The sequence below is a fragment of the Camelus dromedarius genome, chromosome 24 (assembly GCF_036321535.1).
Source record: "Camelus dromedarius isolate mCamDro1 chromosome 24, mCamDro1.pat, whole genome shotgun sequence".
Taxonomy (NCBI): Eukaryota; Metazoa; Chordata; class Mammalia; order Artiodactyla; family Camelidae; genus Camelus; species Camelus dromedarius.
Window position 1 is genome coordinate 21,900,720 of NC_087459.1, and position 15,320 is coordinate 21,916,039.

General features: G+C 49.3%; 1 protein-coding gene and 1 long non-coding RNA gene across 3 annotated transcripts in view; one reads left to right on the forward strand and one right to left on the reverse strand.

Moving 5' to 3' along the window:
• The window catches only part of ITGAM (integrin subunit alpha M), a 28,524-nt gene extending 21,824 nt beyond the window's left edge, over positions 1-6,700 (forward strand). The window contains exons 17-30 of the mRNA XM_010980818.3: positions 278-432; positions 523-654; positions 826-899; positions 1,089-1,230; positions 1,326-1,448; positions 2,025-2,104; positions 2,976-3,059; positions 3,362-3,437; positions 3,948-4,055; positions 4,235-4,318; positions 4,481-4,594; positions 4,680-4,781; positions 5,002-5,112; positions 5,580-6,700. Coding sequence (XP_010979120.2) covers positions 278-432; positions 523-654; positions 826-899; positions 1,089-1,230; positions 1,326-1,448; positions 2,025-2,104; positions 2,976-3,059; positions 3,362-3,437; positions 3,948-4,055; positions 4,235-4,318; positions 4,481-4,594; positions 4,680-4,781; positions 5,002-5,112; positions 5,580-5,651 — 1,457 coding nt within the window. The 3' untranslated portion in view covers positions 5,652-6,700. The remainder of the gene's footprint in view (positions 1-277; positions 433-522; positions 655-825; positions 900-1,088; positions 1,231-1,325; positions 1,449-2,024; positions 2,105-2,975; positions 3,060-3,361; positions 3,438-3,947; positions 4,056-4,234; positions 4,319-4,480; positions 4,595-4,679; positions 4,782-5,001; positions 5,113-5,579) is intronic.
• The window catches only part of LOC135319225 (uncharacterized), a 37,113-nt gene extending 21,799 nt beyond the window's left edge, over positions 1-15,314 (reverse strand). The window contains exons 1-2 of one of the 2 annotated variants that reach the window (XR_010377690.1): positions 14,414-15,314; positions 13,886-14,005 (exon numbers count right to left, since the gene is read on the reverse strand). This is a non-coding gene — a long non-coding RNA (uncharacterized LOC135319225). Of the gene's footprint in view, positions 1-13,885; positions 14,264-14,413 lie in introns of those variants that run through there. The other variant, XR_010377689.1, reaches the window with a different exon arrangement.
• Between the last annotated feature and the right edge of the window lie 6 nt (positions 15,315-15,320).

The window sequence follows — 15,320 nt, forward strand, 5'->3', positions numbered from 1 at the left end:
AGAGAAATGTTAAAAGTAGCCAGAAAAAAAAAGATATTTAATTTTCTAGTATGTAACAGAATAGCTGCTATTCACTGAGCACTTACTATGTGCCGGGCTCTATAATAAGTGCTTTATAGACACGATTTCATTTTCACCATTGGGATGTTAAAAAATTATTATCTTCAATTTAAAAATAAGAGACACCAAGAGGTCAGCTAATATGCTCAAAGTCATCCAACTGGGGAGCGCAGGAGCTGGAGGCAAAGCCAGGCACCTTTCTTCCCTGCCCCTGCAGGAGATACCCAGAGCAGCATCACATATGACCTGGCTCTGGACCCAGGCCGCCCACAGTCCCAGGCCATCTTTGATGAGACAAAGAACAGCACGCGCAGACGTGTGCAGACGCTGGGGCTGAGTAGGAAGTGTGAGACCCTGCAGCTACGGTTAATGGTGAGTGGGTCAGCAGGGGTGGTCCTCCGAGTATGGGGTGGGCTTGGGAGGCTGAGGAGGGCAGACCACCAAATCCCCACTATCTCTCAGGACTGTGTAGATGACTCAGTGACCCCCATTGCCCTGCGCCTCAACTTCTCTCTGGTGGGGAATCCCTCGCCCTCTTTCGGGAACCTCAGGCCAGTGCTGGCTGTAGATGCTCAGAGACTCTTCACAGCCTCGGTGAGTCCAGCAGTTGGGGTCCTGCAGGGGCCTGGAAGGGACCAGCGGCCATGATGATTGGAGCTCATTTTATTTCATTTCACATAATTTTCTTTCAATATTTTGTTTTCTTGTTTCGTTTCATACCTTTTTGTGATCTCCTTTCCGTTTCTCATCTTCTGTTTTTGGCAGTTCCCCTTTGAGAAGAACTGTGGTAATGACACTATCTGCCAGGATGACCTCAGCATCACCTTCAGTTTTATGAAGTGAGTTTCTGGTCCTCATTCCTACCTCCAAACCTACCCAAGGGAGTCTGGCCTAGAGCAGTTGCTTCAGAAACATTTGCGTGGCTGCCCCCTCCACTCTCTCCAAGTGTCCGTGCCTCCTTCCCGTCAGAGCAGACTTGTTGCAGGAAAGCCCTCAGCATCTCATGGCCTGGCTTGTTCCTTCCACAGCCTGGACACCCTGGTGGTGGGTGGTCCCCGGGACTTAAACGTCATGCTGACTGTAAGAAACCAGGGCGAGGACTCCTACAGAACTCAGGTCACCTTCTTCTACCCATCTGGCTTGTCCTTTCGGAGGGTGTCAGGTGCCCAGGTAGCCAAACCCTTCTCAGGCTCCGCCTGACTTTCCTTTCCCCGTCCCCATGGCTGGTGGCTGACATCACCACCTCGGCCTCGCTTGCTTTCCAGAACCAACGCTCACAGAGGTCCTGGCGCCTGAGCTGCGAGTCTGACGTCTTCACTGAAGGGTCTGGAACCCTGAAGAGCACCCCCTGTAGCATCAACCACCCCATCTTCCCAGACAACTCAGAGGTCAGTCTGCTGCCTCCTTCTCCCCTTTCCTCCTTTGTCTTCTGCATTGTTCTCCTTTTCTTCTTCTTCTTTTAAAGTAGAGGTTTCTTTTTTTGAAAAACAGCTTTCTTGAGATAAAATTCATGTACCATACAATTCACCCATTTCCAGTGTACAGTCCCCGTGTCTTTCAGTATGTTCACAGAGTTGTGCTTCCCTCAGTGCGAGCCATTCTAGAGTATTTTATTATCCCAAGAAAAGACGCTGCTCCCTTAGCAGCAGTCCATGTCTTCCCATCTCTCCCAGTGCTGGGCAGCCACTGGCCTTTTTTCTGTCTCTAGATTCACCTATTCCAGATATTTTGTATAAATGGAATCATACACTATGCAGGCCTTTGTGACTAGCTTCTTTGACGTCGCATCATGTTTTCAAGGATCATCCATGTTGCAGCCTGTAGTAACACTCCAATTCTTTTTCTGCTGAATAATAGTCTGTGGTATGGACGTATCACATTTTATTTATCCATTCCTCAGGTGGTGGACATTTGGGTTGCTTCTCTCTTAGTCTTGTCACTGTCTCTCCTTTCTCCAACTCCAGGTCACCTTTAATGTCACATTTGATGTGAACCCTGATGCTTCGCTGGGAAAAAAACTGCTTCTCAAGGCCAATGTCACCAGGTGTGCTCTGCCCAGCCTCCCACAGGCACCCTCCCTTTTGAGGCCCCCGTCACCTGCTCAGGTGGACCATTGCCCTCTCCTGTGGTTCTCCCTTCAGCTCATTCATTCACTCAGCAAACACCAACTCAGCACCCACCATGTGCCAGGCATGGTGTCTAGCGCTGGTGGGACTGTGGTGGGTGAGATAGTTGTGGTTCCTGCCCTCACAGAGGTTATAATTTAGTGGCAAAGGTGGACAGGAAAGCTGATGATTACGACACAGCATGAAATGAACAATGTCCAGTGTTCTTGGCAGCTTAGTGTTCAGAGAAGGTTCCCGAAGATGATACATTCAGGCTGTGAGTTAGCCAAGCAAAGGCACAGATTGAAGGTGGGCATGAAGGCAGAAAGAAGGCAATGTGTACCAAGCAAGTCCTGGAGACTGCAAAGACCAGGCTGTGTTTGAGTGCGTAATGCAGGATTTAAGGCATTGGTTAGAAATGGGCCGTGTCATAAAACAAGTGATGGGGGCCACCGGGGAATTTGCAGTTTAACTTGAGGGTGACCCGCTCACATTTGTATGCTAGACAGCTAGACAGGCCACTCCCCTGGAGGGCTGGGGATTGGGGTGGGAGTGGTTTTGAATTCAGGGGACCAGTGAGAAGAAGGTGCTGCTGACATCCAGCCGAGTAGAGATGGGCCGGGCTGCAGAGGGGCAGCCCTGGTCTTTCTGAACAGCTCTGTCTCCTCTGTTGGATTTAGAGAACAGTGTTTAGGATGCAGGGAGGACAGGACTTGTTGGTCGGTTAGAGGTGGAGGGAGAGGAAGAAGGAGAAGGAAAGGCTGACTCTCAGTTCTCAAGAGCTGGTCAGAGCTCTCTGCTTCCCTTCAGTGAGAACAACATGCCCAGGACCAACAAAACCGAATTCCAGCTGGAGCTGCCTGTGAAATACGCCATCTACGTGCTGGTCAACAGGTGCTGGCTTCTGGGGCTTTTGCTCTGCCTTCACCACAGGGCGGATGTGGTCCGCTGCGTATGTGTGTGTGCAGGTCTGTACACGTGTGCCTGGGTGTGAGTCTGAGGCTGTGAGCATGGTGTGTACTTGTGCGTGCGTGTGTGTGTGTGTGAGGGGTCCAAACTGGCACGCTGTGTGTCGGATACACATCGTCCCTGTACACTGTCCCGCTCGTACCCCCTTATACTCTTAGGCCGAACCCCTCTCCCAGGACACCCTTGATGTTCTGTCACCTCCTGCCCCTTCTTCTTTCTCCCACCAGCCTCGAGGTCTCCACCAAGTATCTCAACTTCACAGCCTCAGAGAAGACCAGGCACATTATAGAGCATCAGTATCAGGTGGGGAGCCGAGAAGGAGCCGGGGAGGGAAATCAAGATGATGGGGACGTGGAAGGAATGGGGGGAAGCCTGCCTGAGGAGCCTGCTTTGTGCCAGGCTCGTTTCCAAGCTCGCTCTGACTCTGCACACACACGCACACACTTACGTTCTGTGTGTATACATACATACGGAGGTAACTCACTTTATCTTCGTGACGACTCTGTAATGGAGGCACGCTCATCATCCCCAGTTTACAGATGAAGAAACTGGGGCTCAGGGAGGTTAACAGAACATGCCCACAGTCTCACTCCCCTTAAGTGGAAGAGCCACTGTAGGAGCAGTCTGTCTGGCTCTTGGATGAGTGTTTAACCAGCACACTCTCCTGCCTCCCGGAGAGCATCAGGAGGTGGGCGCCTGGGGTCTGCGAGGCCTTATTCAGCACGCGGCTGTGGGGAGCAGAGAGCTGACTCTAGTTGCTGGTGAGGCGGAGAGGCCATAGCCCTCATATCTGCCCCTTCCCCCCCGACACAGTTCAACAACCTGGGCCGGAAGAAGCTCCCCATCAGTGTGGTCTTCTGGGTCCCTATCCGGCTGAACCAGATGACTGTGTGGGACCGGCCCCAGGTGACCTTCTCCCAGGTAAGCCCAGCCAGACCTGAGGAGTGGGCCCAACTCCTCCCTCCTCAGCCCTGTTCCTTCCAAAAATCGCTTTTGTTTCCTTTGTTGGCTCGTGGAGCCATTCCCATCCCTCTCCTGGACCAGCCCATCTGGCCTCCTGGAGGGTGGACCCAGGAGCCATCACTTCTCTCTTTCCTCAGAACCTCTCCAGCAGGTGCTACACCAAGGAGGTCTCCCCACCGCGCTCCGACTTCCAGGCAGAGCTGAACAAGAACCCAGTGCTGGTGAGAAGAAGCCTGACCACCCTCGGGGCTGCGTGCGGACTCCGCGCGGTCCGCTACTCGGGCCCGGGACCGCCTCTCAGCTGAGTGGGCTGAGCACACGGCTCGGGGTGTTTTCTGCACCCAGCTCTCTCGGCCATCTGTCTCCTCTCCTCCCTCCCACAGAACTGCTCCATTGCTGTCTGCCAGAGAATCCAGTGTGACATCCCGTCCTTTGGCGTCCAGGAAGAATTCAGTGTCACCCTCAAGGGCAACCTCTCATTTGACTGGTACATCAAGGTGTGTGGGGGCCTGAGGCTCGGCTGGGCACAGACCTGCTGTGTCTGGGGCCGCGGATCCAGCTCCCACCATCTCTCTCCCCTAGACTTCACATAATCACCTTCAGGTTGTGAGCACAGCGGAGATCGTGTTTGATGACTCGGAGTTTGCCCTGCTTGCAGGCCAGAGCGCATTTGTGAGGGCCCAGGTATCTGTCTTGGACACCGAGGGACCATTGGAGGGAGGAGAGGAGGCTGGGCTTGGGGGAGAGAGAGAGAGAGGTGGGGAGGTGGAGTGAGGGCTGGGGTTGGGGGGCTCAGGGAGGGGTTGGTCATTGGGTTCAGGGAGCGCACAAGGTCTGACTGGGGAACCCCTAGAAGTCCAGAATCTTTCTCCCCTGATGCACCCCGTCCCCCTCCCTGCCGCAGACCGAGACCAAGGTGGAGCCGTACGAAGTACATAATCCTGTACCGCTTATCGTGGGCAGCTCGGTGGGCGGGCTGGTGCTCCTGGCCCTCATCACTGCCGCTCTGTACAAGGTATCCCCTCGGGCTGCTTCCTGCCCATCCCCCTCCCATCGCTGCTTCTCACCCAGCAGCTCCTTCCTGGGTTCAACTCCCAGCAGTGCTGCCAGCTGGGTGACCTTGGGCAAGTCCCAGAGCCTCAGTTTCTTCAGCTGTCAAATGAGACTAGAAATACCCATTTTGTGGAGATAATTGGGTTGGTATGTCTAGAGCACTTAAAACAGTCCCTGGTACAGAGCAACCACTATACAAGTAGTTCTTCTTCTTAATATTGTATTTTATATTTCTTTGCTCCTTTTCTTCCCTTTCTTCCCCAGTATTGATGCCATCCCCCTCCCTGCCCTACTCCCCCAGGTCTCTTCTAAGCTCTGCCATGTAGTTCTTTGTGTCTCTCGGTCCCTCCGTCTCCATTCCTGGTCTGCACTGCCACTACCCGCTTTCCTGGCCTCCGTGCCCTCACTCCTCTGCTTCTGCCTCCACAGCTCGGCTTTTTCAAACGGCAGTACAAGGACATGATGAGTGAAGGTGGTCCCCAGGCGGCTGAGCCCCAGTGATGGCACCTTCACCACCGAGTGGCCTCTCCTGCAGCAAACAGGATGTGGTTGGGCCAGTGAGCAAGCAGGTCCCCAGGCTGCTGGACAGACACGTCTGTTAGGAGACCGGGGCGGGGATATCTCAGGAGTGAGCAACTTGTTTGGGTTTCCATTGGGGGGTGTGTGTGTGTGTGTGGGTGAGTGTGTGTGTGTGTGTGTGTGTGTGTGTGAACTGTGTGTGTGGTCCTGATGTCTCTGGCATGAGGACAAGGGCCTTCAGCACCATGTCTTGGGCAGAAGGGAATTGCTTGGGCTTCCTCATGCGTGGGCGAAGGTGCCACTGGTCCTTCCTCTGGTACAGAGGTGCTGGCAGCTCATGTGGGCGAACACAAAGGGGAACACAGCACATCCTCCCCAGGCTGAAGGAAGCGAGACCTCCTTTTGTGGGCGAGCACGCAGGCCTGCAGGGGCCTGTGCAGCTGGGGCTGAGTCCACACAGAGAAGCCATGGTTGAAGCAGGGTCTGGCCAGCCATCGGGAGCCTGTCCAGCCTGTCCCGCACTAGAGCTGATAGGTCCAATGAGCAATGGTGCACCTCCCTTTATATATTCACTTATTTATTATTTCAGTGCTACTTTTGTGCTTTGAATGGATAAATCTGCCCATAGTACAAAAATCCAAAGATGTGCATGGATATGTGGTGAAAAATCTCCCTTCCATCCCAGTCCCTGAGCCATTCAGTTCTCTCGTAAAAGACAGTCAAGGTTATGTGTTTTGGGGTCTCCTTCACAAGGATTCTAGGCATATACAACACACACACACACACACACTTTTTTTTTTAATGGCAGCACGCGTTATTTATACTGTTTTGCATCTTGCTCTTTCCAGTAATGTAGCTCAGACATTGTTTCATACCAAGACATAAAGTACTTTTTCATTCTTTTACATAGTGGCACAGTGGTCCATTGTGTGGGTGGATCATAACGTCCTTGATCAGTCTCCCTTTGATATATTATTTCCAACCTCTCAAGACGACAAACAATGGTGAATTAATAAATTGAATGTGTGTCATTTTTGCATATGTGTAAAATAATTTATAGGATGTATTCCCAGAAGCTTGGGTTCTCCCAGAAGCAAACCTAAGAGGAGAATTTGAGTGGAAGAAGCTTATTTAAGAGCGGCCCCAGGAAATACCAATGAGGGGGTGGGACATGAATTGGGGAAGGAAAGGCAGCCAGTTAAGGCGTGTATTATCAACAGAGGTAACATGAGCTCCTGGAGTGTAAGCCCACAGGAGATGTCTGGGAGACTAAGTAGAACACGCACTTCTCTACGCTTCTCACCCAGGAAGGGAAGGAGCCGGGGTATATATACACCAGTTCCACACAGTTAGTTGTTGAGGGCTGCTCTTGGTTGGGAGGGAAGTGTTAATTCCCTGGCACTTCTGGCTGGCCCTGAATGTAGGCAGAGCGGGCTTTGGTGGCCAGAGAAAGGGATACAGATTGCTGCCAGTTGGAAGTCTAGCAGATGAGCATAGTGGCTGGCAAGGACCACAGGGATCTGGGCAAGGCACCCGCAGTGCTTACTACCAAGAGTTTGTGCAGGTGAAGTTTTGACAGCTGTTTCTAGGGAGCCAGCCCTCCTTGGGGGAGCTGGGGCCAATGCTTGTCTCCCGACCTTTGTCAAGGCAGTAAATATGACTCTGCCTTTAGCAGAGTCTAATTCTAACTGGACTCATTCTCACAACAGCCCAGCTAAGTGGCCACTGCTGGCTATTTAATAGTATCTGAATTCACTTACGGGGAAGCTGAGGCTAAGAGAGATCATCCCAATTGCCCGAGTTTGGACAGATGAGAAAAGAACGGAGCTGGGATTCAAACCTGGCTCTGTCTGGTTCCAAAGATTTTCTCTTTTCCTGTCCGGAAGGCCTCAGAGGAGTGGCCTGCAGCAGGCATGGGGGATGTGGGGGGAGAGGGCGGCTGTTGTCTAGCTGTGATAATATCAAGGGAACAGAGGAAATCGCTGACATGTTTGTTGATAAAAATGGCAACTGCATGGAGGTCATTGAAAGAAGAGAAAGTCACGGCTTAATTGGACACCTGTTCCAGATGTGATAGGAAGGAGGGAAGGTGAGGGAAGGGTCCTGGGGGAGGTGACACGGACTCAAGCAGAGGCAGCGTCTTCCAGCCCGAGGGCAGCACAGGTGAGGCTAGAAGACTGGGCAGAAGCTTGCGCATATGCACTTTGTAAGCCAGAGGGACGAGTTTCACTTTTATTCAAAGTGCAATAAGATGTCATCTAAGGGTGACTAGTGAGACAATGGCCCTTATGTCCTTGGGAGTGTTGCAACACATGCCACCTTTAAGTGGTTCTACACAATTTCCTCTTCTGATTGCAAAACCTGTTAAAAATGGTTTTGCCTTCCTTAAGTCGAAAGACCTCAAGATCTCCAGAAGCCCTTAACTGTCCCAGGAAAGGCGAGGGCCTCTGTTACCTGGAGGCAATTGTCCTTGGATGGGCAATTAAGGCTCAGAGTCCACATCAGCCTCTTTGCATTGGAAAGTTGTGCTGAATTCAGCAGATAGGAGCTTTATGATGTTAGAAAGTCAATCCTGTCTAGTGACAAATTACCCTAGCAGGACCACAGATTTACTAATAAACAAGGCCAGAAACCTCGGGTAAGAAGCCAAACCCAGTAGAGCTTTTACTTTTTGGGATACCTTGGTTCAGAATAAACCAAATCTCTGCCGTCTCCACCCTCCTTTTCTTACTTAGCAATAGGTTCTTCTCTGGGCCACCATGGAAGATTGTTCTAGTTACGACCCCTGATGAATCGTGTCTCCACATCCCACTCCCTTGCAAGCTGACCCTACTGCCCCTCCCATCAAGTGGTGGGGACTACCTCCCTACCTTCTGGAATCTAGGCTGCTCTTGTGGATTGCTTTGCTCAATAGGACATAGTAGAAGGGATGTCGTGCAAGTTCCGGAGCCTAGACCATCGGAAGCACTGCAGCTTCTGCTCTCACCCTCTCAGATTTCTGAGAGCACTATACTGAGAGCCAGCTAGACTATTGGAAAATGAGCAGCCACATGGAGGAGACAACTGAGATCCCCAGCTGACCAGTAGCACAACCGCATGCATGAGGTCATCTTGGACCTTCCAGCCCAGTCCAGCCATCCAACGACTGAGTCCACAGGCAAGTTCAACAGAAGAACTGCCCAGATGGTCACCACCCAGAACTGTGAGAAATAATAAATTGCTGCTATTTCAATCCGCTGAGTTTTGGAGTGGTTTGTTATGCTGCAATGGATAACTAATACAACCAGCTAGTGAAAGAACATTTCCCAGTTTCCTTTGTAGCTGGATTCTGCCTAAGGGGATGCGAGTAGAGCGAGTGAACAACTTTGGAGTCAGGTCCTTTGAAAGAAGGAGCGCCCTCCCTTTCTCCTTGCCATCTTTCTACCAGCTGGAGCATGAATGTTGTGGTGCACCGTTTTGGACTTTGCAGATGAGGGCAACACCCAAGAATACCAGAGGGGACAGAAGGAACCTAGGTTCCAACTCTGTAGAACCACCATATTAGCCCTGGAATCCATATTTTTCATGCTCTTAAAGGAGAGAGAAATGTCCATTGATCTTGTTTAAGACACTGGTATTCTTTTTTTTTTTTTTTTTAATTACAGCTGTTCTTTTATTTTAGTGTTATAAATACTATCTTGATACTGGTAGAGTCTACCAACCAGCTACAAGGAGCTATTTTTTTGAGGATTTTTTTTTTTTAATAATTGAAGTGGAGTTGATTTTCAATATTTTAAGACACTGGTATTCTGGGCCTCCGATAAGGCAGCTGCCCCTGTATTGTAATTGATACAACTGTAATCTTGCCAAAGATTCCGTTTTCTACTTGGTCCCCCAAAACTAAACTCGTGGTAAAGCCTGAAGGCTTCCTGATGGGGTTGCTACCCCAACTCTAGCATTTCAGTCTAGTCTTTCCTTCTTATCATGGCTCATGATATGGCTGGTACCCAAAGTGGAGGGGCCCAAGTGGTGTCCTCTATCCATCCTTGGGATGGTCATGGGCTTCAGTCATGCTTTGCAGGACCTTCCTGATTAGCCCACTTGGTCTGGTGTCCAAGTATTTATCCTCACCCTCTGAGGGCACCACGGGGAGGGACCTACCTCTTGATCCCTTTCCTCCTGGTGGCAAAATGACCTACTAGAGAAATAAACTGACCAGTTTCCCCTGTAGATGCATGAGAAAGGTACTAAGAAAGTATTTCCCCTCCTTCCTTCTTGAGGGATGACCCAGAGATGTGTGCCCTGGTGGTGTGGATTTCCCTTCCCCAGGGAGCGCTCAGTCTTTTTTTTTTTTTTTTTTTTTTGTTTTCTTTACCCTTAGCTCTTAACCACTTACAGTTTAGAAAAGAGATTTCTCACTGGCAACCCTTGGGCCAAATCCAGTCCTCAGGTTTTGTTTAACCCCCATGGTTTTCTTTGTTTATTTGTTTTTGATGAGTTGGTCACATTTAAAAATGGAGAGATTTCCAGGGGAAATCCAGACTTGCGGCTTCTCTATAAAAATGGGAGCGTTTGGTGACATGAGGTGACAGCTCGGCAGAGTCACCCTGTTGGGCAGGACACGGCTGCCCAGCTCACTGCATGCAGCTGTCCTGTCTCTGAGGCCAAAGCCCGTGTATGTGAGGTGACCTTGGTGGCCCTGTGTGCACTGGCCCCTGCCTACCTCTGCAGCTCACCTCCCCTGCCCTTCCCTCTCAGCCTCATATTTCTCAAATGCACCATATTTAGGGTGGCCAACCAGGACCTTTTTGAAAGTGAAAGAGGGTGTAATTAGTAATTACACCAGGATGTGGGCCTAAATATGACCCGTTGGGGACAGATCAGGAGGTACCTGTGTTCCCCCTGCACTTGCTCTCACATCCCGGTCTTTGCCCAGGCGGCACCGCCTGGTCAGACTCACTTCCTCTCCTCCTTCACCCGACTCTTGTCTCAGTTTGAGGGTCACTTCCTCCAGGTCCTCCTCACTCCCTGGCTGAGAAGCTCTCTACCTCTCATGTGCTCTCACAGTAACCTGTGCTTCTTCCTCTGGACACTGTACCTTCCTGGAGGGCAGGAACCCCTAGGATAATATCTGAAACATGGAACAAACAATTGCTGAATACACGTGTTGAGTAAATGAACGAATAGGCTTGGGTTACCCACCTTCCTGTTATGCTGTGCTCTCTACCAGAAGACTGAGCTCGCAAAACATCTGTTTCCCTACATCCTGACCCATTTCTTCAGGACTGTATAGTATCTGACTCTTTGTGACTACTTCACATTTTCTAAATCCTGAGAGACTAATTATAGAAATGGACGACAGGTAGACACGGAACTCTGACCCTCAATCTGCAGCAACCAGCTCAAAATACCAGCATCATCTAGAGGGACCAACCCAGGAAGCCAGCCTGCTGCCTGTAAATCAGACTTGTAGGAAGACCACTTTCTCTAGCAACAGGTCCAGGAAGCTAAACAATAACCCGTATAATAATTGGCTCAAAATGATCAAGTCTTGATTAATGACTGACAGCTTCCATAAGTTTTGTCCCTGCTTCCAACTTAGGACCAACCAGAGAGAGCCAAGTACGCTCCCCCAACCGATCACAGGATGTCCAGCTCCCAGAATACGTGCCCCTCCTCCGGCTTCTAGAGCTGACAGCCTCCAATCAGGGCACAGCTGAAGCCGTCCCTTTTCTCCAATGTCCAGCTTTCCCCTCCTCTGCCTGACATCCAGTCCCCAAAACATAAGTGAAGGTGGCTGGCTCTCTCGCTGGAGCAAGATCTAGCCCAGTTTCTGAAGAAGACATACAGATGGCCTACTGGCGTGTGAAAAGACATTCAACGTCACTAGTAATCAGAAAATGCAAATCGAACCACAATGAGATATCACCTCACACCACTCTAGATGGTTATCATCAAAAAGACAGCAAATAACAAGTGCTGGCCAGGATGTGGAGAACAGGGAACCCCCATGCCCTGTTAGTGGGAATGTAAATTGGTAAAGCTGTTGTGGAAAACACTATGGAAGTCCCCCTAAAATTAAAAATAGAACTACTAGATGACCCAGCAATTTCACTTCTGGGTATTTATCTGAAGAAAGCAAAAACACTAATTCAAAAAGATGTATGTACCCCTATGTTCACTGCAGCATAATTTAAAATAGCCAAGATATGGAAACAATCTAAGTGTCCATCAACAGAAAAATGGATTAAAAAAAGGTATCTATACACAGTGGAATATTACTCAGCCATAAAAACAAATAGTGAAATCTTGCCATTTGTGACAACATGGATGGACCTAGAGGGTATCATGGTAAGTGAAATAAGTCAGACAAAGACACATCCTTTATGATTTCACTTATATGTGGAATCTAAAAACAAAACAAATGAACAAATAGAACTAAACAGAAACAGAGTCATAGATACAGAGAACAGATGATTGCTAGAGTGGTAGGGGGTAGAGGAAGGTGAGAAACGAGGGAGATTAAGAGGTATAAACTTCTAGTTGCAAAATAAATGAGTTATAGAAGTAAAATGTACAATGTGGGGAATATAGTCAATAACCATGTAATATCATTGTATGGTGACAGGTGACAACTAGACTTCTTACAGTGATCATTTTGAAATGTATAGAAATATCAAATCACTATGTTGTGTACCAGGATCTAACATAATGTTATAAATTAATTAGACTTCAAAAACAAACAAACTCATAGAAAAAGAGATAAGATTTGTGGCGACCAAGGGCAAGAGGTGGAGGAGGGGGAATTAGATGAAGGCAGTCCAAATGTACAACCCTCCAGTTATGAGGTATATGAGTCCTAAGGATGTAATGCACAACAGGATAAAGATAATTAACACTGTTGTATGTTATGCATGAAAGTTGTTAAGAGAGTAAATCCTAAGAGTTCTCATCATAAGGAGAAAACAGTTTTGTTTCTTCTTCCTATTTCTTGTGCCTAGATGAGATGATGGAAGTTCATTAACCCTATTTTGGTCGTTTCGCGATATATGTAAATCAAATCATTATGTTGTACAGTTTAAGCTTACACTATGCTCTATATCAATTATATCACAATAAAACTAGAAAAAATAAAGTGCACAGTGATATAAATGTTAGTATTATCACAGCTTCTTTGTTCTGCCATCAAGGTGTTACTACTCTCTGCCTGCTTCTCCCTTCCAGGACCCAAGCTTACCAACCATTGGCTAAAATCCTCCAGTGCTTCCAAACCATGCATTACACCAGAATTCCACGGACAGGAATCCAGGACTGTAGGGAGGACCAGATGCTTTTGGAGAAGAGCATCTTCCTGACTACCTATGCCTGCATATGTTTCTACACTACAGAATTCAAGTAAATTCTGTTTTGAGAAAATTTGAGGGCAAGATGGATAGGAAATTGATCTTCAAAGATAGAGAAGTGAGATGGATTGCTTGTAGCAAGAGGAAGGGCAGAAACTTTAGAGAAAATCCAGCCGGGTCCTGTGGGTGCATATGGGGTGGAAATGCACGAGAAATCTGAGGGTTTCTGCCCAGCAGTTATCTGTTCTCTTCTTCCCAAGGAAGAGACACAGGAGACAGACCCCAACTTATTCAGCTCCACTTAGCTCAGGCAAAGCAGACCTAAATTAAAGCAGCTTTTGTCCTGGTTTCTCCATCACCCTGTTCCCACCCCTAGTATATGGCCGATCAGATGCAGTCCCTTCCTCTCCACCATCCTTCTGGAATGTTCTTCAGTCAGCACCTCTGGGCTCAGGGATAAAGCAGAGACTTACTGAGTCAGGAATGCCAGTGGTGGGAAAGTCTGGCTGCTCTCCAAATCTCCTCAGACCTTCTCTCTGCCCCTGACCTCTTGCCACAGGCTTGGCCAGGGGTCTGAACACCCTAGGGTGCCAGTGGACAAAGCTGGATGTGACTGACTCATGATCTCACTGAGCTGAGGAGAGAAGTAACTTGGATACCCAAGTTACTTGAGTGTTACTTCCTTGTTTATATCATCTCCCTCAATTGCTATCATTTTTTCTGAAAATGTCAAATTCATGATTCCCTGAAATGAGGCTGTGAGTTTCAGACACCCTCAGGTCTTGCTGGAGTCTCACTGCCTTCATCTGTAAAATGGGCAGGTTGAATTAAGGACACATTCTATTCTATACTTTTATGAGCCAAGTTATCCTTGCTAAGGGTGAAGTGTCTTACCTGGGTCTTTCGCTGAAGCATCGTGGAAGCATATTGGGCGGCTTGAGAGAAGAGATGGAATCTTACTCATCCAGTATTCTTGTTTTGTTCACTCTCACCCACCAAGGGTGAAACTCAAGCCTAAGGAAAGGGAGCAACAGAAGGGCCAGGTTCAAGGTGCTTCCAAGGCCGGCGGCCCCTAGCCCGGTCCATACTCCAGTCCTGAGTCTCCCAGACTTCTGATTTGAGTCATTGCCAGTTATCTTTTATCCTCCCCAGGATCTGGGTCACTTCTTCTTTCTCTTTATTGAGTTCTTCTGTCACCATTTCCTTCTTGGAATTGAACCCCTCATCCTCGCTCTCTCCAATTTTCTTCATCACCAAGAATTCCAGGGCCTCTCTCCAGCCATACTGTGTGTGAGATCCCTTCAGGGCCGGTGGTGCGGCCCACCCCTCCTCCTGGGCCCCTCCCCCACTGCCCTGGCACGGCCTCCTCCAGGGTCACCAACAGCCTCTGCAGCCAGATCTAAACACTTCCCCATTTCTTACCTTACTCAGTATCACTCGACAACACAGCCCATGCTCCTTCTCTCCAGGCTGCCTGTTCCCCGGGCCCTTCTCTCTCCTCTGAGGGCACCTTCCTCCCCAATCCTCTTGAGCCCTGACTCTGTGGCCAACACCAGCATTTCCCTGCGACCCACCCCAGGCCCATTTTTCTCCTTCCTCTTCATGCTCCCAAAAGGTCCTCATCCAGCATGTCTGCCAGGGGTTCCAAAACTCATCTCCCACCCAGAACTTTCTCCTGAGATCCAGCCCCGCACACCCTCCGGGATGTCTCCCCTTGGGAAACCCTCTTCCCTACCACAATAATCGTCATAGCCTCGTGATGATAAAAGCCAGTAATGAAAGGTTTTACGTACTTTGCTAAGCATTTCACACTCACTAACTCAACCTTCCCAGCAACAATAGGGGATACTTTTATTATCACCCCCATTTTGCAGAGGAGGAAACTGAGACCTGGAGAGGTCAATAGAGTCCAAGTTCTTAAACACTATGTTTTGGTTTCTTCAACACTTAACTTGGCCCAACCATCACCCTTCCCCACTCCAGTACCCTCTAGCTCAGGGACAATTACCACTGTCCACGCCTCAGTGACCAGTCAGCCTTCAGTTCATCTCCATGGCTGCCAGCTCACCCCACAGGCCCCCATCCTCTCCCTCCTGACCGTCTGTCTCCAGCTAGCTCCCAAGGAAGTTGTGCCCCACCCAGCCCCTCTTTCTGGCTTTCTGAAATGTAAATGTGAATATCTCTGTCTTTGCAATATGCTTCTAACCTTCTCTCTATCCTTAAGATAAACTGACAGGTCTTAAGGGGGCTTTCCAGGCCTGGGGCCTGCTTCCCCTTCCTCTCCTCCCCCACTGACCTCATCTTTTGTCACCTCCCACTCTCTGGTTTC